This window comes from Mytilus galloprovincialis, chromosome 6 (assembly GCF_965363235.1).
Source record: "Mytilus galloprovincialis chromosome 6, xbMytGall1.hap1.1, whole genome shotgun sequence".
NCBI classification, from domain to species: domain Eukaryota; kingdom Metazoa; phylum Mollusca; class Bivalvia; order Mytilida; family Mytilidae; genus Mytilus; species Mytilus galloprovincialis.
In genome coordinates, this window is record NC_134843.1 from 48732813 (window position 1) to 48760174 (window position 27362).

At 31.6% G+C, this 27362-nt stretch overlaps 1 protein-coding gene across 3 annotated transcripts; it reads left to right on the top strand.

The window, feature by feature from the left end:
* Nucleotides 1–7288: 7288 nt before the first annotated feature.
* On the top strand, nucleotides 7289–22390 carry LOC143079760 (uncharacterized). Of its 3 annotated transcripts, none has more exons than XM_076255339.1 (8): nucleotides 7289–7311; nucleotides 14694–15712; nucleotides 16306–16432; nucleotides 17019–17184; nucleotides 17589–18576; nucleotides 18825–18939; nucleotides 20089–20243; nucleotides 21007–22390. In XM_076255339.1, the coding sequence occupies exons 2-8, from the start codon at nucleotides 14760–14762 to the stop codon at nucleotides 21110–21112; spliced, it is 2610 nt and encodes an 869-aa protein (XP_076111454.1). In that variant the 5' UTR covers nucleotides 7289–7311; nucleotides 14694–14759; the 3' UTR covers nucleotides 21113–22390. The 3 variants fall into 3 exon arrangements, with proteins under 3 accessions (XP_076111454.1, XP_076111453.1, XP_076111452.1); XM_076255338.1 differs by lacking the exon at nucleotides 7289–7311 and adding an exon at nucleotides 7625–7826; XM_076255337.1 differs by lacking the exon at nucleotides 7289–7311 and adding an exon at nucleotides 8369–8473.
* Nucleotides 22391–27362: the final 4972 nt, after the last annotated feature.

Below are 27362 nucleotides of genomic sequence, written 5' to 3' on the forward strand. Positions count from 1 at the left end.
AAATTCTTGATTGAAATGAGAGGCGGAAAATACAAAAGGAATAATTAAACTGAGAAGTCGAAGTAAAGCTTCAAAGTGCCATTACATTGGCCAAAACGGAAAAAAACGACCAAAAAATATTCAACAGTCAGCAAAGCACAACATAGAAAACTACAGACTAAGCAACATAAACCCTACCAAAAATAACCGGGGTGATGTCATGTGCTTCGGAAGGGTAAGCGGATTCAAAATGTGACATCCGTAGTGTTGCGCATGCTAATACAAATCAGGTGAAATTTTAATTCGGTACTTTCTCTTTCGAGGAATAGAGAACGAGTTTGATGATTTTTGTTTACATAATTGTTAAGGTGGGTATCCAATCATCTGAACCATCGTCCTCAAACCCCTCCAATAAAGGGATTCAAAGAAAGATATTTCAAGATATGAAAGCATAAATTAACTGTGATTACCATTATGTATCATTACAAAATAATAACCAATGCTAAAAGTTCTCAACGGATTTAATATTGAAACAGGACACCCTTTGATTACGTGAAGGGGGTATCTTCAACTTATGACCAACACTTGAAAAATATGTACTCAACCTTTGCCAACAAACGATAAGAGTTGTTTTAAAAAACAGGTAAATATTTAGTTATAAAATTAAATACAACTTCAGTGTTTGTAAGCCGTAATAATTAATCTTCAGTAAAATAGTGGGAGATATTATGGACATAATTGTGCAAATCGTGATACAAGCATGAAATTTGGTATAAAGGTTAACTAAATGATACTTATAAAAAATCCGCTGCTGGCCAGAAAAAAAAATCATTTTTTCAAGATGGCCACCACACATTTTGAAAATGGCGTCATAACAAATTAGCCATTATTTATTAATCCTTTGAAAGGTGTGTTTTATGTAAAATCCATTATTAGATTTGATAAAAAGCAAATGACAGTTCATAAATAACCACTAGACAATACATTAATGAAACTTTAGGTGACTTCCGGTTTCAAAATGTCGGCAAAAGAGTAAAAAATATCGATTTTTTTTACTTTCAAGCAATTTTACAAGGGATTTTAATCCTTGAAAGATGTGTAATGTATAATCTAATGTAAGGTATGATAAAACGTTAAAAACAGCTCCTTAGTACGACAAAACAACACTTAAATGAAGAAAAATAGTGGTTTCCGGTTCCTAATTAGAGGCAAATACGTAGAAAATATTTTAATAATTTTCATCAACTTAACAAATAATAACACAAGCATGAAATACAAGCATGAAATTTGGAATAAAGGTGGACTAAATGATAAATAAAAGAAATCAGGTGCTGGCCATCAAATATTTCCATTTTTTCAAGATGGCCACCGATCATTTTGCAAATGGCGTCATATCCAGTTGAAATCCTTGAAAGTTGTGTTATAGGTATAATCCAATGTAAGTTTTTATTAAGCGTTAATAACAGTTCCTAAAGTACGAAAAAACAACACATAAATGACAAAAAAGAGTGATTTCCGGTTTCAAAATGGCGGCAAAATTTTTGAAAATGTATTTTTTTTTATAATTTTCATCAACTTAATAAGTGATATCACATTCTTTGTTAAGATTAAATACCTAATTTTGATAGAAAGACAGGTTCGTTATCTTATAATTATCTGACAGTAGCCAATAACAAAACTCGTACAAGGAAGGACAGAACGGTAGCATTTACAGTCACCAACACAACTGGACTTTTCGCCTCCTCATTTCAAAAGTTCCCGACAGGAGGATGCAACTTTAACGGCAGCCGAAGAAGTCCTTTTTGGTTCCCAACTGTCATCGATTTTTTTTCTTTCATCCAACCCCAGTGTTCATGAATTGGTACATAAATCAGGCTGAGCCCAAACTTATCCTCCTTGATACACTGCTCTTTAGATGTGCTCCGGAAAAAAGCTCTTGTAGGCGGAACTACATCACAATGCCGCTGCTACCTGGGTAAACATTTACATCGTGCCTCGTTAACAGCAAGTAGTGATGTTGTTCTGTCAGATATGATGCAAACAAATGCTTTATTTATGTCCATATATGTGTCCTTATACTTCAGCAAAGAAATAAGTACGTCCCTTACATGTTGAAATACTTCCCATGTCATCCAAACTGACTTATTCCTTTAGTGTCACATCCACTGAATGAATGAAAGGAAGATTAGCTATACGAGGACCAAACGCATTTGATATATCACGTACAGGAAGCCATCAAAAGTCTTCATTCCTGCCAAAACCTTTTCACAGTTTGTTCCACCACATTTTTGGAGTGCTGCAATTCTTAATACTACTACATCTGTGTCGGTGCTACCTTAAATAACCGTCTTACAACAATTTTCATAATCAGGGACAAACATTCGTATATCTGCTTCTCTATGCTTACAAGGGGTAGCTGGAAAGTATCCTTATTAGTCTATATAGAAGCATTTCTGTCGGCAAAAATTTCGTTTCGTTGTCATCTTCATAGAGAAAACTACTCCAGAACCCAACTTTTGTCTTTTTAGTAAATCTAACACAATGTCTACTCTTGAATACTTATCGATGAAAGATTTTATTTAAGATCGTATGACACAAGTGCAAAATCATCCAATATTGTTGCCCTACAAGGTGGCCTGGAATTAACCATTGCTGCCCCATCAACGGTAAATGCGTCAGAATTTGGATCTGCAAATTGCAAAATGTTTCAAGTGTATCCATTTGCACCGATTTCATACCACTGTTTAAAATGACATCCGAAGACAAAAACGGAGGAGCAGTTTGTCTTTATGGATTAAGAAATATTCCAAATCAGTTTGTCCACTGCGACAAGAAATAAAAGTCTAGAAAAGATATCTACAAAACGTTTACAGTTTTATTTTACCGACATAATAGGAAGTTGTTCTTTTTGATCTGGTAATAAGAAACCGGTTCTCCTTCGTTTTGTATTTGCTTTAAACGATCTTCAAATTATTTGCCTTTGATCTTTTTAGAGAAATCCTTTGTGTTCATTAAGTCGTTCATCTATTATAGAATGCCTCAAACCACTAGATCTTGCAAATTCATCTGATAGTCTACTGACTTCTGGTCCAGCTACCATCAATACGTCTAAACGGGGTCTTCGGTTAAACCTATGACAACACATCGCCCTTTACAATTGTATGATTTTGAGTTTTTTGTCTGATCAATTGTGTTATAAGAAAAATATTTGCTGGTCTTACGTACATTTAAATTATCATTTTCAAAATCAATTGCCACCTGTGGGTGACGTAAGAGAAGGGAAGCCATATCTTGAAAAAGGTCGGTAGCGATCGAGAATATGTTACACGATCAAGACCTAAATGAATACGGTATCATGCTTTATATGGACTGTTTGTACAAAATCTGACTCATGAAATGAGCATACTACCAAATTCACAAGAAGTTTTTATTTTATAATTGAACGCCAGGAATTGAACTGTGGTAGAGATGACTATATTTTCTTACACCAGTCTATCAAATCATTGAACGTCACAGAGTCATGACATGATTATAATTTCTGTGTTTAGCTTTCTTAAGCCGATATATACAATTCAAGCTAAAACACATAGAGTTATCTGATGCACGTGTCTAGTCCTAGGTACATTTGAACATACATACAAGAATATGCCGTTCTAGGTGTTGCAATAATGGTTTTCGTGAGGACATATGTCTATCTACTTTCACGTAATATATCACCCAGAATTTTATAACAAGTCATTTCAATGTGAAATCCACCTCAAATGACGATAAACTTATCTTCTTTGTACAAATCAGGCGATTCCCACTGATTATCCATTACCAAAGTGGCTGATCTGCCGTTACTATTGATGTTTTTCTCGTATTAACCACATTTTCCGTGTTATCCATCAAATGCCTTATCATTGCAACTGAATGGGCTTGTTTTTAAACAGTGGCATCATAGATTTTACACTAACTTGCTTTTTAAAGTAATGAGATGAACTACGGTTTGCCCTGGTAGTGCAAACAAATGACTCATTATGTCTATAAATAGTTTGCGCATGCGCAAAATGATTAAATCGTGTCATAAACTTGGAGAATGTTATTAAACCAAATCAGAATATCATTGAAAATCCCAAATCACTTATTTTATAGTAAATAGTTAAAATATTATTTAATGAATTGTGTTACATTTTTCGCGCATGCGCAAACCCTGTATATGTTAAATACTCATGTCTAGTGAATTATTTACATGTAAGGAAGGTAGCTACCAAACCTGACAGCTGTTTTTCACTAAAAGAAGGTAAACGAAATGTTTTCCAGAAAAAATCAGTATTTTCAAACTGAAAAAAACAGTCATTTTAGAAAACGGCGGTGGCCATCTTGAAAAAATGATTTTTTTTAATGGCCAGCAGTTGTTTCTTTAAAAGTACATAATAATGATGCTTTGTGGTAATTTTCATGCTTGTATCATCATTTGCACAATTCCCTCGATTTTGCCTGCTAATATCTTCCACTAAAAGAAAGAACAATAGAATACTCGTCAACTTATGGTAGTAAATATGAAATTTGCAAAACTAGCAAACATAGTACAATGGAATCCTTAATACTTGCCAAATTGTGTGTTTCTAAGTGTGAAATTACAAAAATAGCCTACATAAAAAATTAGAAATTTAAAAAAAAATATTTATGAATTTGCACGATTGGTTCACGTATGTGTAATGTGCTGATGATTCAAGACAAGAAGTGCAAGAACTCTAAGTCACCTTTTACATTAAGATTTAAATTCTATTTTTTAAAGTTGCTTTTTTCATATTTTGTTAAATTTCTATATAACACATAGTTAATATACTAGTTGTGAAAGGTTTAAAATCTATGTTTGATATAGAATAAATAAATATAACTAGCTTGGTACAGGCATTTTCTCAAGTAGAAAATTGTGAATTAAACATATTATTCCACTGCATGTTGATTTTGATAGCAAAATCAACATTTGATTGGTTGAAACTATCACACGTGACGTCGAACAAAACTTCATATTCCCCTCTGAGTCTCATATTGCCCTCTGAAAGTCGGGCTTGCCTTGTGCGACGTTATCCGTTGTTGATATTTAAATAAAACATTTTGATACAGTTTATTTTAAAAATTATTTCATATCTTAAAAACAATTAGAAAAGAAAAAATAAATAATCAACTTTAGATCGGTACCTATTATCATTGTGTATGTTGTGTTTAGTTTTAAAACAAAACGGATAAGAAATCAATTATGTAAATTTTATATTCAGAAGTAAAAAAAATATAGGCAGTGGAATAAAACATTCATTTCCCATAGCTTCGTGAGATATGAAGATTTGTTCGCCCTCGAAAAGTCATATTTCCCTCGGGCAATGCCCTCGTGAAATATGATTTTTCTTGGGTGAACAAATCTTCATATTTCCCTCAGCCACGGGAAATAAATGTATAATATTTCATACTTAAAACATAGTTCTCTGCTGAATATGACAATGAATTTTGAAAATAGTACACACATATGTTTGTTAAAAGTGCTACAGAGGTCAAATTCAATACATAAAGAATTACAACTTGCTAAGAATGCATGAGTCGTGGTGTTTTATTATTATGTTATACTCGGTCAATTCTGCTATTCGATTAGTTGTCTAAGCATGAGATATGAGCCCATGTCCCTTTTGAAGGAAAACAAAGATAATTTGATAATTAGTGTTGAAATTAGAACACTTCAGTATAATACAACTGTTATTTGGACTCCACAAGGGATATGGGTTCTTATATTCTCTATCAGTGCCCTATATCCCTTCCGAATCGGGAGATGTATAACGCTGACAGGGAATATGAGCCCGTATCTCATGTAAAGATCCCGAATGACATATGATATTAATGTATCATGTAACATGTTTGCACTTTGTATGCCATACCGCTTCTGAAACTTTCAGATCTGGAAAGGGCCGATAATTAATAACCAGAACGTGATATTCGCAACTAGTAACATTAGTTACAATTGCTCTACAACTTCGTGCTGTATTTGGTTTTTTAACATTTTTGCATTCATGCGTCTATTGAAGACGAAACGCGTGTCTGGCACAAATACATAATTTTAATCCTGGAATATATGATGGGTGTATTTATTACAACATTTAAGCTACATATATACATGTATCCAGTACTTGCTATAATAATAAATCAAATCGCAAAGTAAATTCAAATAAAGAAGCAACTTCATTTACATTTGTTCAATTATATATTTTACGAAAATGAAATCGGCCATTAGCCCATTTATAATTGGAATTTGGATTAGATCCGACGTAAGAGTGAAAGGTTTCACGGACCGAAAACAGGCCTTCTTCAATCGACAACTTTAATTTGCCAAAACATACTGGAATTAAGTGAAGTAGGGATTAAGGTTCAATCCTAAAATGTTCCGATGATATCTATTTTGGGGCCCTTTATAGCTTTTTGTTCGGTGTGAGCCAAGGCTCCGTGTTGAAGGCCGTACACTGACATATAATGGTTTACTTTTATAAATTGATGGAGAGTTGTCTCATTGGCACTCACACTACATCTTCCTATATCTATTTGCAAAGATTTTGCCCAAAATTCACTTGAATATATATGAACATCGATTTTTTAAAAGATATATCTTAAAGTTAATACATCGACTAATCCCTATTATGTATGCTAACGCCAAAGCAACAGATGTCCGTTGCATTGCGTTGAATCATCAAATTTTATTCAAATACATTTTTACACTATTAATCTCTTTTTTTTTTTTTGCTTCTCAAAAATCCTAGCACTTTTTGGTCAATTCTTTGTTTTCACAATGTAAACCGACGCTGTTAGAATTGTCCCGTGGCAAAATAGCGCATTAGCCTATGTATGACATAAAATTCTTCAAGTGTTATTTTAATTGACTGAGATTTATATCTGAAATGTTTGTTTTGTAATTACATGTATATCCCAGTTCATCAAGAAAGTTTATGAAGAATATTCCTGTATACATGTATATTGTGCATCGGTTAATAGTCGCTTTTTTCTAATTAAGAAGCTGAAACAACTTTCTGTATGCAAATTTAATTTGACAGTCACACATTTAAGAAACATTGAACATTGGGCTGAAATTGAGGAAGACGACTAAAGAATCTATATGGTTTTAATAGATGGTATAGATGTCCTTGTTTTACTGATATAGTTAAGGTCAATAGTTGCTGAATATATGTGATGAGCTTATGTGAACGGAGAACTTCGCTGCATCGGTGTCCACATTTACAGATTCCGGTTCAGGTTCAATTTGTTTTACGGAGGTGCGAATTTGCAAGCGAAGATTTCCAATAACATATAGTAAGAGACAATTAAAATTAATATACCGACTATATAGAATAATAACAGAATAACTAATTTAAATTGTCTTTGAGAAAAAATTAACCAAGAGGTATTTTTTATAACGTACAAAATAGCCCATGCATATCTATCATAGATGTTTATGCAATGTGTTTTGCAAAAGCCATTGCCAAATATCTTACATAAATAAATCATGTAATAGTGACTTCATTCAATATGGTTGGTTTTTAATTTTTTTCAGTGCATATAGTTTGGTTTAAATGTTTCAGTACAAAAGGACCGGCTACAAAAGGTCGTGTCCAATTACGGTGACAGTCGGGTGTATAGTTGAGACTAGCCGCTACGGATCACTAAAGCACCTCTACATTGTTATACATTGTTATACATGAAAAACCGCTGTGGATCAGGATTAAACTTGTTTGTACACAAGGAAATGATATAGTTATTTTTTTTTATTGGATTTGTTCTTTTTATTACATATGGAGTATAATAATGTTTAAAAAAATGAAGATCAGGTAAGATCTTTACCATATAAATTAAGATAAATTGATAAAGATGAATAATTAAACTAGAAGGAAAGAAATGAAATGAATGAAAGAAAGAAAGAAAAAAAGAAAAATGAAATGAGAAAAGGGGGGGGGGGCGAAAAAAATGTGTGCCAATGGTTTCAAACTTTAAAAAATCAACGTTGCTGTAATTTAACAATAATGGTTTTGTATAGTACCCTATACCGCATTTTTGTTACGATGCATGTTAATAAAAAAAAATATGAATTAGTTGAAAGATTTTGAGAAGAAACAAAAAGATAAATGACCACTGATCTTTAATATTTACGAGGTTAATATGACAAGTTAACATTATTTAATTGACAGCTGATGCACTTTTCCTACCAAATGATTTAATTAACTAATCTTATATTAATGTTAAAAAATATGTTTCCTAATAATTAAATTATGATTTATCAAGTCCAAGGCGTCATTCAATTAACTTTAAAGAAATTAAAACCTATGACGTAACAGTTGACACCTCCAGAGCAAACAATGACAATTTCTAGCATGCTATATAAAAGTTTAAATCGTTATTTTAGTTTAATTATGTGGACATAGTCTAAAAATTTTGACCTATTTTAAAAACACGCCAATCAGACAAAATCCAGACAAAGGTTAGTCTTAGAATTATACATCTTAAAATATTTTTTCATCATTTTCTAATAACAAAATTCAAATTCTTGGGATATTTTACGATATATTTTTTGATAAATTGTTTTTCACTTCTGAAAAAAAAAAATTAGATTGGAAATGTTATCAAGTTGCAGCGTAGACATTTTTGTGTCCACCAATGAAAACGGAGAAACAAGTTATTATTTGAGGAAATCAAAGGTTTGGAAACATGATTATTTAGAAAGGTTAATCTTTTAAAATATATGTTTTACAATGTTTTTTAAAAATCAGGTTCAATGTTGTCTTTAGAAATGGTATATTTATCAGAATATTAATCAAGACGAAAGAAAACTTCTTATGTCTTTATCTGCATACACCATGCAAGAGAAGAATGCCAAAAAGAGCTGCTTAAGTTGACGGTTAGGAATAATGCGGCAAAATATTATCAAAACGAAAGAATCACCTATAGTTTAATGTAAACTTGTTTTAATTGTTAAAGTAAAAACCAAAAAATCATGATTAGAAATTTTTCATATTTTGTTCAATCGTAGTAAATATGCCGCCCGAGAAAATAATTTGTGAGAAAAAAGTAACGCTTTCACATATTCTCCGTTTATGTATTGAAAAAATATTAAAAAAAAGTAAGGTTTTAAAACCCCCTGAAAAGGTTGACATTAGAGGGTTCTAATTGGTAGTTTTAGGTCATAACGATCTTCAAAACTTAATATTCAATTATTTATACTTTCTTTGCTCTAAAATATGTGTTGCTTTTGAAAAAACGTTCCTGATGAAGTCAAATTCATGAATCATTTTGAACTTACACAATTAATTAAGTGTATTTTCACTTTCCCGTATGTTCTCATTAGATTTTTTTTCACAAAAAGTTTGTCGTAATCCCCCCTTTTTTTCTCATACGCATATTGTTTACCCTTCCTTTTTTTCTCATACGTATATCGTTGATGTTGAGTTACCAATGGTTAATTTTTTTTTTATTTAAGTTTTTTTTTTTCAAAAATGCATAATAACAACATCTTGCACATGGTATGGCTTTTGTAATAACAAGGGGATTACAGTAACAACAAAGAAATATATCAAATATCGAGTAAATGGCGAAATAAACACATCCCAGACCATTTGAATAAGTAGTCATTTACTTTAAAGGGCTTTCAACTTTTATAACAATAATATATTTAGCAATAACGTTGTTTACATTACATAACCGTTTCAGACATGTTATGTGGCCGACGGACTAGAAAATCCTTTCCTAATTGCTTTATAAACTATAAAGTAGCGATGATATTATTAGTTACACAGTGTGCAATTGTCCTAATACGAGAATTTATCGGGTCAATAAAATTCATATCGGGTGAGGCGAAGCCAAACCCGATATGAATTTTATTGACCCGATAAATTCCGTATTAGGACAATTGAACACTGTGTAACGAATTTATCCTAATTTTGTTATATTACATATTATTATATTCAAATTCAATGTTAGGGCAATATCAATAAATATATTTTAGATATTAAATAAAAAAAATGTGAAAAATAAAAAATATTATGACTACAAAGCAACTCAATTGTTTTTTGTTTTTTTTTTATTAGGTCAATGGTATAAGGGAGATAATTCCAATTGACGTAATAAATAAGGGAGATAATTCCAATTGACGTGATAAAAAATTGTACTGAAATTTATTAGGACAATATCAGCCAATCAAATTGCGAGAAATTACTCTAAATCAGGATAATTCGATTAATCTTGTATTGCTCCGTGCATTTATTTCAATTTTATCATCAATATTTTTTTTAATTTTTTTTTATCATGCTTCAAATCTAAATTCGTTAGTTCAACATGTTGTTTTACTGATTGGGACTGATATCTTTGAACACATCAATTTGACCTTTGTGAAGTTGGAGGCCACCATGTTCTACGTGCAATGGTCAGTGTGATTTGACGCTGTTTGGTTTTAACGACCTTGTGAATACAAACGACACAAAAGAGATATTGATCTTGTAGACTATTCAAAGTGTTATTTAAGTATGTAAATACATAAGTTAAATCTTTCGAAGGTCATTTGACAAATAAGCATTGTATTAATTTTAAAAACGTATTTACAACTGTATCATCTACTTCATCATCCGAAAAAATGTTCAAAAATAATCCCCAATTGAGTTTAAATGTCAATATTACCATTTATAAAAGAAATGATCTACAATCGAATAAAATAGATATGAATAAAACCTATAAATGGATCAATTTATAGATGTAATACCCATATAAAGACGTATAACAAAGTAACAGAAAGACACAGTGAACTTGCGATTATCCCTTTTAAGTAAACTCATGTAAGCATACGAGTTAATGCATATATACGTTTTCATTTTTTCTTCTCGCACATGAGAAAGAAAAAAAAAAAAAAACAATTATCAAGTTGAATAGAAAAAATATTTACCACCTTCAAAGAATATATTGATATCATTTGTATCTAAAGTGATAAAAGAAATAAGGAAAAGTCCTGACACAATCTGTTTGCAGCTGTTTATTTATCGAAATTGATAAACTAATTTGATAGAAATTATCAGTTGTTTATCAAAGGATTTTAGATGTGTAGACCTCTAGACCTCTTTTTTGTTTTTTTTGTGTTGTTTGGTTGGTTGATGCTTTATTGAACCATATTCCACATCTTTCTTTTATTCATACTCAGATGTCCCAAAGAGTTGAAAGTTGATCTTACAATGGTCACAAATAAATGTGATTGTCGTATAGCAGTGCTCACATGTGTTTTTGGAAGAAAAAAATATCTTTTTTTTAAACGTGGCTCGTTTTTTTCTCAATAAAGTTACGAGCTTCCAAGGAAGTGATGCTTTTTAACTTGTCATTTGAACTTAAACTGAAATAGAAACTAAATCCAATACGTAGATCTATATAGTTAAATTAGTTTAAGTTTCCAAAGAAAAGGTGGTATTACGGTTTAATCACTATATTCAATAGCTTAACTCGTAATCAACTGCATCAGTAATAACCAAATGAGACAGAAACCCCAATTTTCCAGTTTTTACTTGTTTTGTAATTCATTCTATCATATCATTATGTCGTATTTACACTTTGTCATTCAATGTTTTTTAATTATAAACTTGTTCAACTTTTCTATTCAAATGCATTAGGTTTATTTTTCATTTTGCGCTTGGCAAACTCCTGTATATTAAAACATTTACCAGTTATTTTTAGGTTAGGTTGTTACATAAATTATGCATTTTTTTTTAACATAATACCTTATCGCCTACACTCTTGGTTGTTATCCTTCTATCTACAAAAAGAAAAATTTATACGAAAAGAAAAAAAAAACTGGTTCTTGATGATCATAAGTATTACATTTTATTTCTCATTCATATCTAAATTACAACTTGTAATCCTTGGTAAATGGTTTAAAATTAGTTTCAAAACACATTTAAAATTGCATGAAAGTTTTTGATCAAATGTCTTTAATATTTAGCTGCACTTTTTCATGCGGAAACCCACTGATTTATTAGGTTTTCTCAGCAGGATTATCATCACTAGATGCATGCATATCACGTAGAGAATAAATAAAAGATGATCGAATGAAATTGACAACCACTTGAATTTTGAAAAAGTAACCCAACACTTCAAAGAAAAGTATCAAAATATCATATTAACCCCCTCTTAAATTTGAAACCACTTCTATAAGACCTTTCAAGTTTGATTTTCAAAACATTAGACATTCTAATTTCTTTTTCAACAACAAAATGTTTGCAGAAAATATGTCATTTCAGAGGTAATTATATGTGAGCTTTTTTACATGTATCAACTTAAAAGATTCTCATTCACAGTTATGATAGATATTCAGTAAAAAAGAATTTGCAGCAAAACATTTTGCACCGCTTGCTGTTTTCTGCTGTAAGTCTACAATTGATGAAGAGGGTTTGTCGGTGTACAGTAAAGGATTTGTTATGTATAAAACTTACAATGTACATTAAAATTGCAAGTGCCAGAAAGGACAGAGAAATACCCCATATAAAAATAAAAAGAGGTATGATTTCCAATGAGACAACTGTCCACCAGACACCAAGTGTCGTAGAAGCTCATGTTTTTGCGGCTTTAAATTAACGACATGAAGTTTATGCTCATATTTTGAATACATCCGAAAACACGTGCTTGTTCAAATTTCATCGCAGACAACTTCATTAACATAAACAGTACAAATTTTAATGCACCAGATGGGCATTTCGACAATTAATGTCTCCTTAGTGATGCTCGAGGCAAAACAATTAAATATCCAAAATTTAATACAAATGTATCGAAGAGCGGATCAAACCAAAAAGGACATAAATTATAGCAAAATCCATGACGTAAATATGTCCCTTAATTTGAAATAATATAAAAAAAATATCACGGCAAATTTTAATCAAACAATATCCGTATTTTCAACTTGTGTCACATGCATCGTGGTTATAATAAGTTACACCATAATTGCCACCTATTTATACAGTGGTAACAAATGTCATTTTGATATACAAGAACCGAATGAGTTGTAAGATTAGAATTTTTTTTTTTTTTGGTCATATAGTTCTTTAACTGTTATGCTTCTTTCACGGCTATCAAATGTTCTGCTTTGAACGTACCTGTTGAAGGTGAAACAAGAAAAGCGCTTATGAGGCATTTAATTTATAATGTGTTTTTTTTAATTTTTTTAACGATTTTTTTTCTAAATGACAGACTATGTTTATATGTAAGGTAAACCCATTGTATGATTTCACATTTTTAATAAAAGGCTTTTGTATCCACAATCATAGCATACTTGGTTTCATATTTCAGATGAAGTCACGAATATATAGCTAATTCATGCTTCATTGGATGAAATAAACTAGACTGATAACACAAAGAACGTGTTAAAGGCCGTACGTACAATGACCTATAGATGAGCTGTAAAAAAATTGTCAGTTGAGAATTTTATTCACTGTCATATTTTTCCCTTTTGGTGGAGATTTTTCAATCACAACCAGGGATAGAATATGTACACTCTCGAAGAGACATTTTCTGCTTCTTAGAGGTGTATATATTTCTCTGCTTGTGAACGGCCGATATCAGAGAGTCTCAAATGGCGATTTCTAAATTGATGAGGAATTATCTATACGCAACATATGGATATATAAATTATAAAAAAATCTTCAGAATATTCAAAAATAAAAAGTGCACAATTTAATATATATGCAATCTTCCTGTGAAGTTATAGGGACCTGTGGGAGGAGTTGATTAATTAAAACTTGTACCCTATTTCATAAATGTTGCGGAAATGACTTAGTTTTCAAGTTTGTAAAACTAATGAAAATTCCCCAAGCAATTTCTAAATACTAGTTGCACATCTTTAATATGTGCAATATTCCTGTGCAGTTTCAAGGATCTGGGAATCAAACAGTAGGAGTTGAAGAATCAAAAAAGGTACCCATTTTCCAGCCCGTCCGATCGTCCGCCAACCTAACATTACCACGGCTTCGTCTAATACCAAGATTTGCTAATTAACAATGCCAAACAAAAATATCTAAAAATATATACTACTGCTAAGAAATCAAAGACAATCTCCCCTTTGTGCATGTTGTACCATTACTACACCATATCTACCAAAATAGGTTCATAGGCAAAATTGTAAACTTGAGCTCCTAATTCAAGGGTTATGCTGCCACTTCAAACATAACATAATAATAATAAATATCGCAAAATTAAAATGCCCCAAAAAATTCCACATCGGCTATAGATCCCAAGACGTCTCAAATATTGTGAGTTTTGTGTTTAATGAAATATAAGTTTAATGTTATGTTATCTTGTAGAGGTCAATTCTGTGTTGTTGTTTAATGCTTTCATTTTTGTAAATAGTACTACGGTATTGTTTTTTTTCTCATTGTTGAAGGCCGTACGTTTGCCTCTAATTGCTTACATCGACTTCATTTGAACTGTGGTGGATACTTGTCTCATTGGCAATCATACTACACCTTATGTTTATATACATAACTAACAAAAGTGGCGAACCTTAAACGCTTACTTACTGTTTGTAACGGTACACGAGTTGAAGTTTCATTTTTAGACTTAGCTACATCCAATAAAAAAAGGATCTCACAATTCACACAAAAAAGCCAAACAAACGGAAAACCATGAACTTTTTAAAAATATCTTTCAAATTCAAATGCAATCTACGATTTTCTTTTCAGGGCGATTTAATATTTTAATGAGTTGGTAGCCAAACCAAAAGACTGGACAATTAAAAAGACTAGACAATGGCCAAATTTCAATTATACACGATTGTTGCGCCTTGCTTTATTATCCTAGTGTGTTTAAGTGGAATAGAAGCTGGAGGAAAGTTTACCTGGCTTCAGAGGGATAGATTTGATGAAATTGTTGGAAAATACATCAATGCTATAAAGGGACACAACTGTGCACCAAGATCGAAAGCTGATATGATGATGAGGGATGATATTGTTACACAAATTCCGAAAGCAAACGAGCTTCTCAGTAAAGTTTTCTATTCAAATAGATCTGTGCTAGTACATATGCATAATATGGCGCTTAATAGGGCATTCTTTATGAGTTATATATTACAACGAATGAATAGTACTGAAGACTACTCTATACAACCTAATCTTCATTATCTCTACATGTCAGTAACAGCAGATATTAATGCTAATCCATATGCCATTAACGGATCATCCATCATTTTTGACAAAGATGTCTATTATCCGAACTGGTTGACAAATTTGGATTTTAATAAAACTATTCCATTGTTCGGTGTCAAAGGTTGGCGGAAAGACAATACTTTTGCGCAAGGAAATTTTATTCGAGAACCTAATAGACGAGTTGTTCAATGCCAAGATATAGGAGCAGGGAACAATAAAAATTATACCCATGACGGATATAAGATGAACCCTTGGTATGACTTTTGGCTACCGGATCTAGATGGACAGGAAGACAAATCTAATAAATTTACATATAGCGTAGGAATTCGATATTCAAACGTAACGGGAAAATTCATCAAAGAAGATTTCGATGTTTTCAATTTTTTTGGTCCAAATCTACCTAGTCAGAGCGAAAAAGACATTGGAAAAATGCCAGTCAGATTTACAGTACCATATTTTGATTGTGGAAAATCTAACACATGGAAAGTAAGCGCCGTAGCTCCAATCGTTGATTTCTTTCCAAGATATTCAAATTATACACACATGAGACGACAGAGGTAAGTACACGTCATCCATCAAAATACTCAGCGTTTAAAAATACCATTTAAACTTCAATATGTATTATAACTGAAAGTGCGTACGGGTTATATATGTGATGGCTATTGTTCTTCTGCTAAATTTTGATTGACACATGATGGAGCCCAGCTCAATTTATTACTTGATTCTAAAGTTAGAAATGTCAATTTTTAAACATACTTTAAATGATATTTTTAAACGCATCTTAGCGAAGGTCAAATACATTTTGTTTGTAGTTAAGGTTATCAATATTTGAATATCATAATGATTTCTGATTAACATTCACAATATACATGCTGTCCAATGATTAAAAGAAGAAAGATAGGAATCGTTTTGATTTTGTACCACCGATATAAGCGCTAGTAATACCCCCCTAAAAAAAAAAATAGTAAAAAAAATTTCGGCGAAAATTTGACTGAGCTATGTTTATTCAAGATTCAATTAAACATTCAGAGTTAATTTTTCATATTCATATCAAGGGCTCATGAATATTTTGACATTTTTCTTTCACTGAATATTACAATTGACACAATTACTTTATCCGTTCTAAGAAAGTATTTGCTTTTTTTTCTAGATTTGTTGGAGTGATAACGATGGATACGGATTTTATGAAAATTGACTTTAATCCATGTGGAGTCAGCGCTGGAAATCCGGGACCAAGCTACCTTGCAGGAGTAGCAAGGTGTAAAGATCACACTGGAGTAAGTTATTTCACAAGTGGGCCGTTTAGAAAAAAAGAAAAAAATATGACAGCGTATCTTTCGTACATTGAAATACAAAATACAAAAGTGTCAATGACCAACGTCATGTGACTTAGGACCATAACGCCCCTTTTAGAAACGTCATTCGATTTTCGTTTCATTGTCAATCTCCTATTAGTTGTTAATATGAATGAATGCTTGAAACGTATTGAGAATAGTCAAGAAAAATATGGTGTAAGATGCGTATGTAATGTAGCAAATAAATTGATTTCCAATCAGAACATATTATTGATCGTCAAACATGTTTCATATCAATTTCCTATATACGAAATTCGACTTAGACAGAACTGAGGATGGAACAAATAAATACTAACGATTGTAGCCGTTTTTTAGAACCACACCAAATGTACATGTACAAACGAAAGACTGTGCATTTCTAGACCGTCACACGAGTAAAACATACCATAAAAACCTGCACAGTTAAACGATTTTATTCTCACATGGAGATTCCTGTTTAACAATAATGATGGACTATACCGATCTTTTATTGTTCGATATTTACTTATTTCTTCTAATTTTTTTTTAGTGCAAAGCTAAAAGCGGTAAAGGATATGGGCGTGGAGGATATATCTGTCACTGTAAGGGTAAATACGTATATCCTATGGATATCCAAGGACCATACGATGGAAAACTGATAGAAATGTCAACCAATGAGGAACGGGCAAACAGTTTTAATTGCATACGTGGCGACCGTAAGTTTAAAATTGTGTTTTTATTGGAAATGCGTTGATTGAATACTTAGATTTTACCATGTTCTATCAGAACGGATTGCTCTGTGTTTTACGTTCAAATGAGTATACGTGCTTCTATAGAAATAAAGTAAAAATTATAATTAAAAAGGAACCATTCCAGTCACAGTAAACGAAAACGATAGATGTTTACTCCCAAATGAATACACGACGCTATATATATACTCCCTGTACGTGAATTATTTTTCTATTTAATAATGATATTCAATTCACATGAATACATTATTACTATATTTTTACAGTAGGTCTCTGTCAAAACAATGAATTCTAAAATTAACAGAACTACAATTAATAATATAGTGTGTTTAACACTCGAGCCAATGAATTATATTTTTTATTTTTTTTAGATTACCGCGTTCTTCCCATTGTTGACCAAAATGCCGACGTCACAGTTGAGTTTGGAGTGGCTAATATCAATACTCGTAAGAAGAGGTCACTTCTGTCAATAAATGAAACGGATTCCGTACACTTTGGAAGTGAAAAACAGGGGAAAGTTGAAATCCGAGAAAGAGAAACTGTAAAAGAAACTACCAAGGTTGAGTTTGAACAAAATCACAAGAAAAAGGAGAAGAAAAGGCGAAGAAAGAGAACCACGGATTACGGAGATAGATCCGAATTTGATCAAATGCGCTTTGATAGAATGATCAGGATTTTCAGACAGAAAGTCAGTATAAACAAAGACAATTGCAAGAGTGTCCCTGCAAGTTCTCTCAATCTGCCAGGAGACGCTGCTTATGACGTTGAAAATCAATTTAAATACCAAGGAGCAACGGCCCTGAGACTATCGCATTTTCTATCAATTTTCCTAGAAACTGTTCAGATAACTGATAACTTTGGTAATCTAAGAGGAGGAGGTAGACTTCATCAGGATCACTTATTTGGAGAAGTCTTAGCCAACGTAATGGGAGATCATAGAATTTTATCAAGTGGAATTTTCTTCGAACCATACATCTTTGAAAACCAGGATGGAACTGCTAAAGAACTTTTCGGTCCGTATGCCTTTAAAGATCGAGGCGTTGCTAAGGCTATAGATATGGCAGGTTTACCAAGAAAATATATATTTGAAGACTGGTACCAGAACATTAAACAGAGCTGGGAAACTAATACAGCTAAACTCAAGAAACATAAAATGAATCAACTGGTACGCTCAGACGCAAAAGGGACCAGCTCAATAAAATTTGAATATTACCCAATAGGATACTACGCTCCTAAATATGAAGATGGTCTTTGGTCTCATCCTAAATTCAAATGCGATGGAATGACAGATAACTGGGTTATGACATACAGTATTCCTTTCTTCAGAAGAGACTATGTTGCAAAGAAAAACAAATTCGCGTAAGTATAAAAAACAATGACACTGTGTTTTTTTTTTTTTTTTTTATCAAGTTCTTAATATTGTCATCTTTAAATTAACGATGAAATGTATGAAAAAACATATCTTAACAATTTGATATCATCATTATTTTACCACGATAACCATTTTATTTTAAATAGCTTGTATTTTTTTGTAATTTCATATTTTTAAAAGTTCTCAAATAGTTATGAACACAGTAATAATCATATGTCTTCCTTTATATTTTTAGGGGAGTTGTAACTGTCGATGTGCCTCTTGATAATTTGGAAATAAACCAATGTCCAATGGCATTTAGTGTCGCTAATGCCTTCAAAAATACAGCAAGATGTCATAAGTCTACTAAGGTAAGTTTTGTATATCATTTACAGTGTGTCTTTTTGGGGTCTAAACGTGAAGCGGGATTGCCGATTTTTTGTAAGCGTGACACGTGAAAGTCAAATTATTGTGTCGTGAAAACGGGAAATGAGGTCTAGCGGGACCCGGGAAATGACCAAAAAAAAAAATAGAATTGCTTTCGTAGATAGTGTAAGCGGGATGCGGGAATCTGACTAAACAGTAAGCGGGATCCGGGATGGGAACCTCCCAATGAGACCCCCTTTACACACTATTCGATCCCGTGCATCACTAATAAAGATTATTCAAGAAGCAATAAATAATTAGAAATGTCACTAGACAGAAAAGGGTAAATAAACAAGTAGTTTCATATACAAATTGGGAATACACATTCATTAATCGATCAGTGGATATACAGAAAAAAAGATTAAGGCACCAACCCTTCATCTTTTGTGGCAACACAATTTTTTCATACTTTAATGTTTTTTTTTTCAAATTTATTTAAATAACACAGGTGAAATAACATCCATGGACATGATAATTATTTTTTAAAACTCAATGCTGAATCAAATTGTTTTCCAAATTTTCAATGGGCTCAAAAGTATTGTTCACTTCCCTCTGAAACACATTATCGTATTCCAGAAATGTAGAATCAGATAAATCATATTTAAACACATGCCCATTACTCTGAATTACCCAAATTATTGACAGAACATGAATCCACCCTATCTTTTTTTAGCACACTCCACTATTCTGTAACTTTTCGGCTGGTGTCACTACCGTTATTATTTTCTAAACTTTATGTCGTTGTCCTTTTTCCTTCGACTTATAAATTGTGATTTCCACTTTGGTATGACAAATTGTATCTTTTTCTTTTTTGTTAATCATCTATCCATCAAATTTCATCTCGTATACGATATGCAGCGTTTCTCTCCTCAAATAGCAACAATTTTTAACTTCCAATGTAGTATCTTCATGAATGTATATTTTACTTCCAGTGATTTCCACTTTGGTATGACAAATTGTATCTTTTTCTTTTTTGTTAATCGTCTATCCATCAAATTTCATCTCGTATACGATATGCAGCGTTTCTCTCCTCAAGTAGCAACAATTTTTAACTTCCAATGTAGTGTCTTCATGAATGTATATTTTACTTCCAGTGTAAAATGATTCCTGGGTATAAATACTCACGAGGAGCATACCGATGTGATTGTAAACAAGGATACGAGTACCAGTTTGCTGATGGAAAGAACTTTATAGAAGGAAGTTTAGTAGAGCTGGAATATGAAAAGAAAGTCAAGGGACTATTCAGTCGGTAAGTCATTTTAAAATAAATTGAATAAATGAAAGCATATACTTTTTATACAATTTTGTCATTTTTATTATGTTTTTCATTTCTTTTCATTTGTAAAAGCTTATTCGATGACTTTATTAGATTTTCTTTGTCAGATATAGTAACATTTGTTTACTTTAATAGGCATCTATGTTGGAATTTTTTTTTTTTGTCTCGCATCTTGTAACAAATATTCAATCAAGTTTGCATTAAAAAGAATATTAAACAAAACTAAACTGTTATTGAGCCGTATATGTATTAAATGAAAATGACATTTCTTTTAAAAGTTTATGAAGGGAAAAATACTTTACATACCATTTTTATCCATTTGTTTGATGTGTTTGAGCTTTTGATTTTGCAATTTAATTAGGGACTTTCCGTTTTGAATTTCCTCGGAGTTCTGTATATTTGTTATTTTACGTTTTACTGGACTGAAGAATTTCGATTTATTTGTTACCAGTGGACTTTGTTTGCAGAATGGTCAACTTGAATCAGACACATCACAATAAGCTACAAATACCATGAATCCTGTCTATGATTAAAAGACGTAAAATCGAAAACTTAAAAACTTTACAATAAATAAAAACAGTTGAAAAGAGTCGAAAGATAACCGGAGATTCACAAACTCATAAGTCAGAAAAATTTGAACAATTCCATGGCAAAAACGAAAAACGATCAATAAACAAACAGTTCACAGAAGCAAAGCATAGACAATTTAATTCTTATCTTCTCTTACTTTTTGTAGGTTTGATTCTCTAGTTTGTCGAGTACAAGGAGGCGCCACTGCAGTCGCTGTGAATTACTTTTCAGTTTTGATAGGGATGATTGTGTCATTAATGATGTCAAGATAAACAGAGTAAAACTCATCTAGAAAACATGATATGTATCATCAGTTACAAAAGATGTACACGAGAACATTTTTCATTTACAATGTATAAGAAGAGAAGAGACAAACAATTGTAACTATTAATGTGCATTTATCATATGATTCAAAATCATTCTTAACTTCTGCAATTGATATTGGATTGTGTACGTTATAGAAGTATAATCACTTGTTTATCTACTTAGTAGAACAAAAAACGTTTTTAGTCATAGCGAATATAAAATTGATGTATTCATGCCTTTTTGGTTGATGAATTCACGAACATATGCCTCACATTGAGACTGATAGGGTCTTGTAAAGACAACTCTGAATAACTTATGTTATCATAAAACATTGAATATATGAAATCCATTCCAAGTATTATTATTACAGCAAATTGTATTAATCAAGAAAGAACGTGACTCATGGTACCAGTGCTATTTTGTATTATTGAATTACTTATTTTTAATTTTTATATTTATATTTTTTACATTGACTTGAAATCCATTTTTATGAATCTCATTTTTTGTAAATTTATTTTATTGGAATGAGAAAAAATTGGGTGTTTTTGTTATCGTTTCCAGTTTTGACCAAACTGTTCCTAATGGCAACTGCACTATTCAAATGTCAATTTATCGCATGTCAAATTCGTTTTAATTTAATTGTTATAGAATATCATTCCAGGGTTTATTCCCGAAGGTCCCATTTTTTCGGATTTCTGATTGTCTCACATTATTTTATTATCTTTAAAATAAATCATTGCATGAGCATATTAGCAGTTGATATCAATTATAAATGGATATCAATTGATGAATTAATCATGAGAATGCACTTTTGGTTAAATAATATAACATACATTGATAATCGAGGTCTATACTATAAACAAATATCGGGATGAGAGGAGAATTCCAATATTTTGAGAATAAATATATATATTTTCTATTATCTTCAAGGTTTTATTTCATGAATAAACACATACACCCAATTTTGTTTCTTCTTATTTCATTTCTATGATATGCAGATTAGGGTTTGGAGATTGATTTGAAGAAAAATATATATATTTCAAATCACAACGTCACATAAGCATTAATTTCATTACCTTTTACCTGTAATTAAAAAAATCTGATATTTGGAAAGACATCAATTGGACTAGTGACTTAGATTTTTTTTTAGAAAATTGAATTCCATACCAGATTCATTATCATTTATTCAAATTTTCATTCTTTGTTAAAATACAGCTTAATAAAAACAAGAGTTCACACACTGACTTGTCTCAACTTCTTTCCTAATCATTGATGTTATGTGGATAGTCCTAAATATAAAGCTTTACTACAACTATCACATGATACAAGAAAATGAGATCAAGGTCAAGGTCATATAAACCGACCAAGAAATAAAACCAAAACGAGAATCACCTCAGATCAAAATACCAAAATAGTTATAAAGCCAAGCATCCTTAGTTTTTTGAAAAATGCATACTTTTGTAAACAGGAAATTTATAAAAATGACCATATAATTGATAATCATGTCAACACCAAAGTGCTGACTTCTTGGCTGGTGATAACATCAGGGACGAAACGTCCACCAGCAGTGGCATCGACCCAGTGGTGTAAAGTAAACTTAGTACCAAAGCATAATGTACATGTTAATATTACAGAATCCCAAAGCGGAAAATTCTTCAAAATGTGTCTCCATACAAGCGCATAGATGAAATTGAAGCGTTAGTACATCGACTTGTTCAGTATCAAGTATTCAGTAGTTCAACATAATTTATAATGTGAAAATAATATCTGATACCTTTAACGACAATGCTATCTATATATGACTTTTAAATTTTCATAAATATTGTTCTATTTTGTTTTGTATCGTACATTGAAAATCTGTCAAAATTAATTAAAACATTTCCATAACCCTAGTTTATCTACCCAGTCAGGCTTCTACTTCGTCAAAATTATCTCCCCATTACGCCAGTTCATTTTCACAATCGTAGAAATGGAAGCCATTGTAGGGATGACGCGCTGCCAATTTTGCTCTCGGAAACCGATAAATTTATACACATTTCACCATTCCGATCCTTATATGGCAGTTGTATTTTAAAAGACAAATGTATCAACTAGCTAATTAGCATCAGTTAATGATCTTGTCTGCATTGATTCAACTTAAAACTATTGTCTGATCGGTTGTCAGGTGGAATTTTTGAAAATTCATTAACATTTAAAAAAAATCTAGTGAAATATTTCGTGGAAGGGTAGACTAGATTTTTTTAGTGGTTGAAGACTATAAACCCTAGTTTTCACACACAAAAAATTATAATTTTTCGAAGATATGCTTTTTCATTATCCAACTTGAAAGACTGTCGTAAAGTACTTTCAGTAAAAAAATAGCTATTCGAACACACCTACTCTGTTTTTGTGATTCATTAGATAGGTATTTCACTTGACCCATATATTTCATCTTTTAGTACTGTGATCTTTTTATGTTATAAAGTCAACCTGTAGCTTTTATATATAAAAATGATAGAATCTGAAGCGAGACGATGTATGAAATATTCTTGCTTTGTACGATATCAAGACAAAATATTCAACTCAAACACGCCCTAACATAAAAAGGTGCACTCGATTTTCTCTTTTCGATACAATTGTTACCCATTTTTTTTGAATTTTTTCTTGAGTCACATAATGGAAGGGCAGACACGAAAATTACTGAACTAATAGATTGATATGTTTTCCGTCCGTGGTAATTTTTTTAAAAAAAAATCGGATTTATGCATTTTCTACATCCAACTTGAAAGATACCCATGTCGTCGACTTGATATCTAATTGTTCTGTTTCACTATGTACTAAATAAATTAAACTTATGCAAATGGTGTTTTTAAAATAAAACACGTCGTAATTGAGAAGAAAATTGTAATTTTGTTTGTTTCTATTAACTTTTAAAATTTTTGTCACTATAGTAATCATTACAGTAAGCATTTATCGCCTTCTCCAACAAAGAGCTTCGATTCTTTTGTTCTATTTCAACCGGGTTTCCGACTGTACCAATAACCATCGGACAAAGTTAAAGAATAGATTTCGATAAACATAGTTAGACAACAATGATTCCGTTGCAGGATTTTCTGGTGTGTTTCTTGTTTTAGTTTGTTTGAAAATTAATGTTTTTTTTACCGTTTACTTATATCATCTGTTAGATTGATCAACATTCATTTATATTTTATAGAAGAACAGATAACTACGTATAATGTTTGTACAAATAATAAATTATCATCAAAAGTTTGGTTAAACTTACGGAATAACGTATTTGACGCTGTGACCCTTATCGGTATATCATTTATCAAAGACCTCTGGATTCCCTACAACTCACTAGTAGATTGGCAAAGATTAGTTTGATTGCATTCCTTATGACATTAAGCAATAGAGATAGCATTACAATTGACATACTCTGTACGCTAGATGCAACCATTAAGATATTGCGAGAATAAACAAGCGAATATTGAGTTAACAGCATACGAGTGAAAATGAACTCTGAACAAATCTCAATAATAACATTAACGGTACCAATTTTCCTGCACCAGGTGCACATTTCAACAATACATGTCTCTTCAGTGATGCCTGGGCCAAAATATTTGAAAGTAAGGTTCCTTATACTGTACTTACATAGCATTTTCAATACATATTAAAGTCTAAACGGTTATAAGAATCGTTAGGATAATGTCCCATTCACGTATGCCTTTTCACTCTGTTATTCTAATTAAACGTGTATGATACCTATTTTCGTCATTAGTGGCAATTGATCAACGAAACTGACACTGTGAGGAACACTTAGTGAAGGACATCAGGGCAAAGGTCTGTGTAAATCTTTATGAGAGTGCTCAAAAGAAAATGATGAACAAAGAGTACTTTGATATATTTACTAATATCCCAAGGGTTTGTTTTCTTATGTGCAATATACGATTCCGATTCAGTGCATAAGAAACATGCACCTTGAACAGGTACCTGTCCACTTTAATAAAACTCTAATGTTGGGAAGCATATATATTGAAAATTCTTAAAACAGTATCAAAACAAAAGAAAATCTGAACAGAACAGTCAAAATTACATCATATTCTTTTTTGACACGGTCAAAATTTGCTGTCTCCTATTTATAAGCAAACCTGTTAAAAAGTGGGACTCGAGAAAGCGAAGTAACACAGGCACTATACATTATGTTTCGCAAGTCGACAATAGTTTTGTTAGGTCAAACGACTTCAGTAACAGAGAGACCATCGACGCACCTGTTTGCAAGAAAGAGGTCCTGAACTACTGAAAACATTATATTTTTATGGAAAATACGATTATTGCTACATCTTGGAATTTACACAAAGTAATAAGGTGCGTCTGCATGGAAATCACGCTAAAACACTAACTTTGGTACTGATGAAAATTTCAACCATATGTTTATTATTTTCATCGTTTATGGTTTATTCAAAATAGAACATATGTGTATTAAACTGAACTCTTCAAGTTGAGTTTTAGTTAGAAATTTTTGTCACCCAATTTATAATATTTTATTGATATCTGTACATTTGTTAGTTGGTACCTTATCCCGCCTCGGTTAAATACGAATAGAACATACTCATTCAGCTGTTAGTTTTGTTAGCATTATACATACAATTTTACATACTTAAATTATAAACCATTTCAGTAGTTACAAGTATGATTCTTATATCATTTGCATACCTATAAATACTTGAATTGGATTGGTCAATTCGAATTTTTCTCTTGGTTTACACTTCGATAAACCATGTTTCCGAAACTACTTTCGTAATCTATTCATGCCCGATACACATTCTTGCAGGGATACTGGGATTTTCAGCAAATTGCGATTATAAAACAATTGCATAACAGTTGTTTCTATTCTAATGCATTTATAACCAAAATTTTCAAGGGAAAGATTATTTCGTTTTAGATTCTGATGCATTTATCGGACATTTATATTTTTTAGAAAGTAAGATGGCGGCGTACTCCTTAGTTACGACATGCCATTGTGCTTTTGATGGCAAATATAGCAGCCATCAAACAAATAATGTAAATTAATAATCGCGTATGTTTGGCTGAAGAATTATAAGGATTAATCACCTTTTTTTCTAGAGGTTTTTGATGTGTAAACCGGGTCTCTTACCTCCGGTCCTCTAGAAAAAAGGTGTTTAATCCTTATAATGAATAGATTCAAAGCTGTCGTCATAGCTGTTGAAATTAAGAAATAATGATTTCAAAGTTGAGAGGATTAAAAAAAATGTAATCATATTTGATGATATTTCATATGATCACAAGTAAAAGACACTTATATATGGATTCTGAAACCTACACATGAACATGTCTTCACATCAAATGGAATTTTCGCTAATATTCACATAATCACAAAATACGTTAAAATTATCTCGACTGAATAATTTCTGCCACTGATTTTGATATAATCTAATCTAATTATTTTTGAGGCATGTTAAACATTCTATACTCAGAGCGGATAAGAAATACAACTGTATAATAACCATTTACAAACGAGGAAACTACTCTATCGGTTTCCAAATGCTACCAGCTATAATAATAAGTAGTAACAATTACATTGTTTGAAATATATTACATGAAAAACATTGAGAACAAGATAATTCCGAGGGCAGTTAAGTAGAAACTGATTGTTATAACTGCATTATTGTCGTGCATTTGGCGAAAGAGTATTGAATGTTACGTAACATGCAGCAACTGTCTGACCTCCTTCCAAACTTATTGTTAGATGCATTCACGCTATTCTATAGGTGCATATAATGACAAGGGTTTAGATTTTATATCTTTGTCGAAATTCAGACGTTTTAGGTAAGTACACAATTAAGAATTGAAAGCTTCTTTTTATAATAGTTTATTGGGGTGTAAACGACTTGACCGAAGCACATTTTGTATGAAACGCGGAAGCAATTGGTATTCAAAATAAGCGCACGATCAATGCTTTTAAAACTAACAAAATTATAAAAAGTGCCAGTCAATTCTTAATATCACATATAGATGCTACAACAAGCTTTTCTATACATTGTAACGGATAGCACGTACAGTCATAGCTATTGTGTTTTATTTGGATACACAATTTGATATTGAAGTGCCTCGCGATTATTTAATCGTCATTACGGATTTAAATGAAACATAAGAATAACCAAAGTACTTAAGATAAAGTTTTATATATTTCACTGAGTTTTTTTTCAAGTCCTTGCT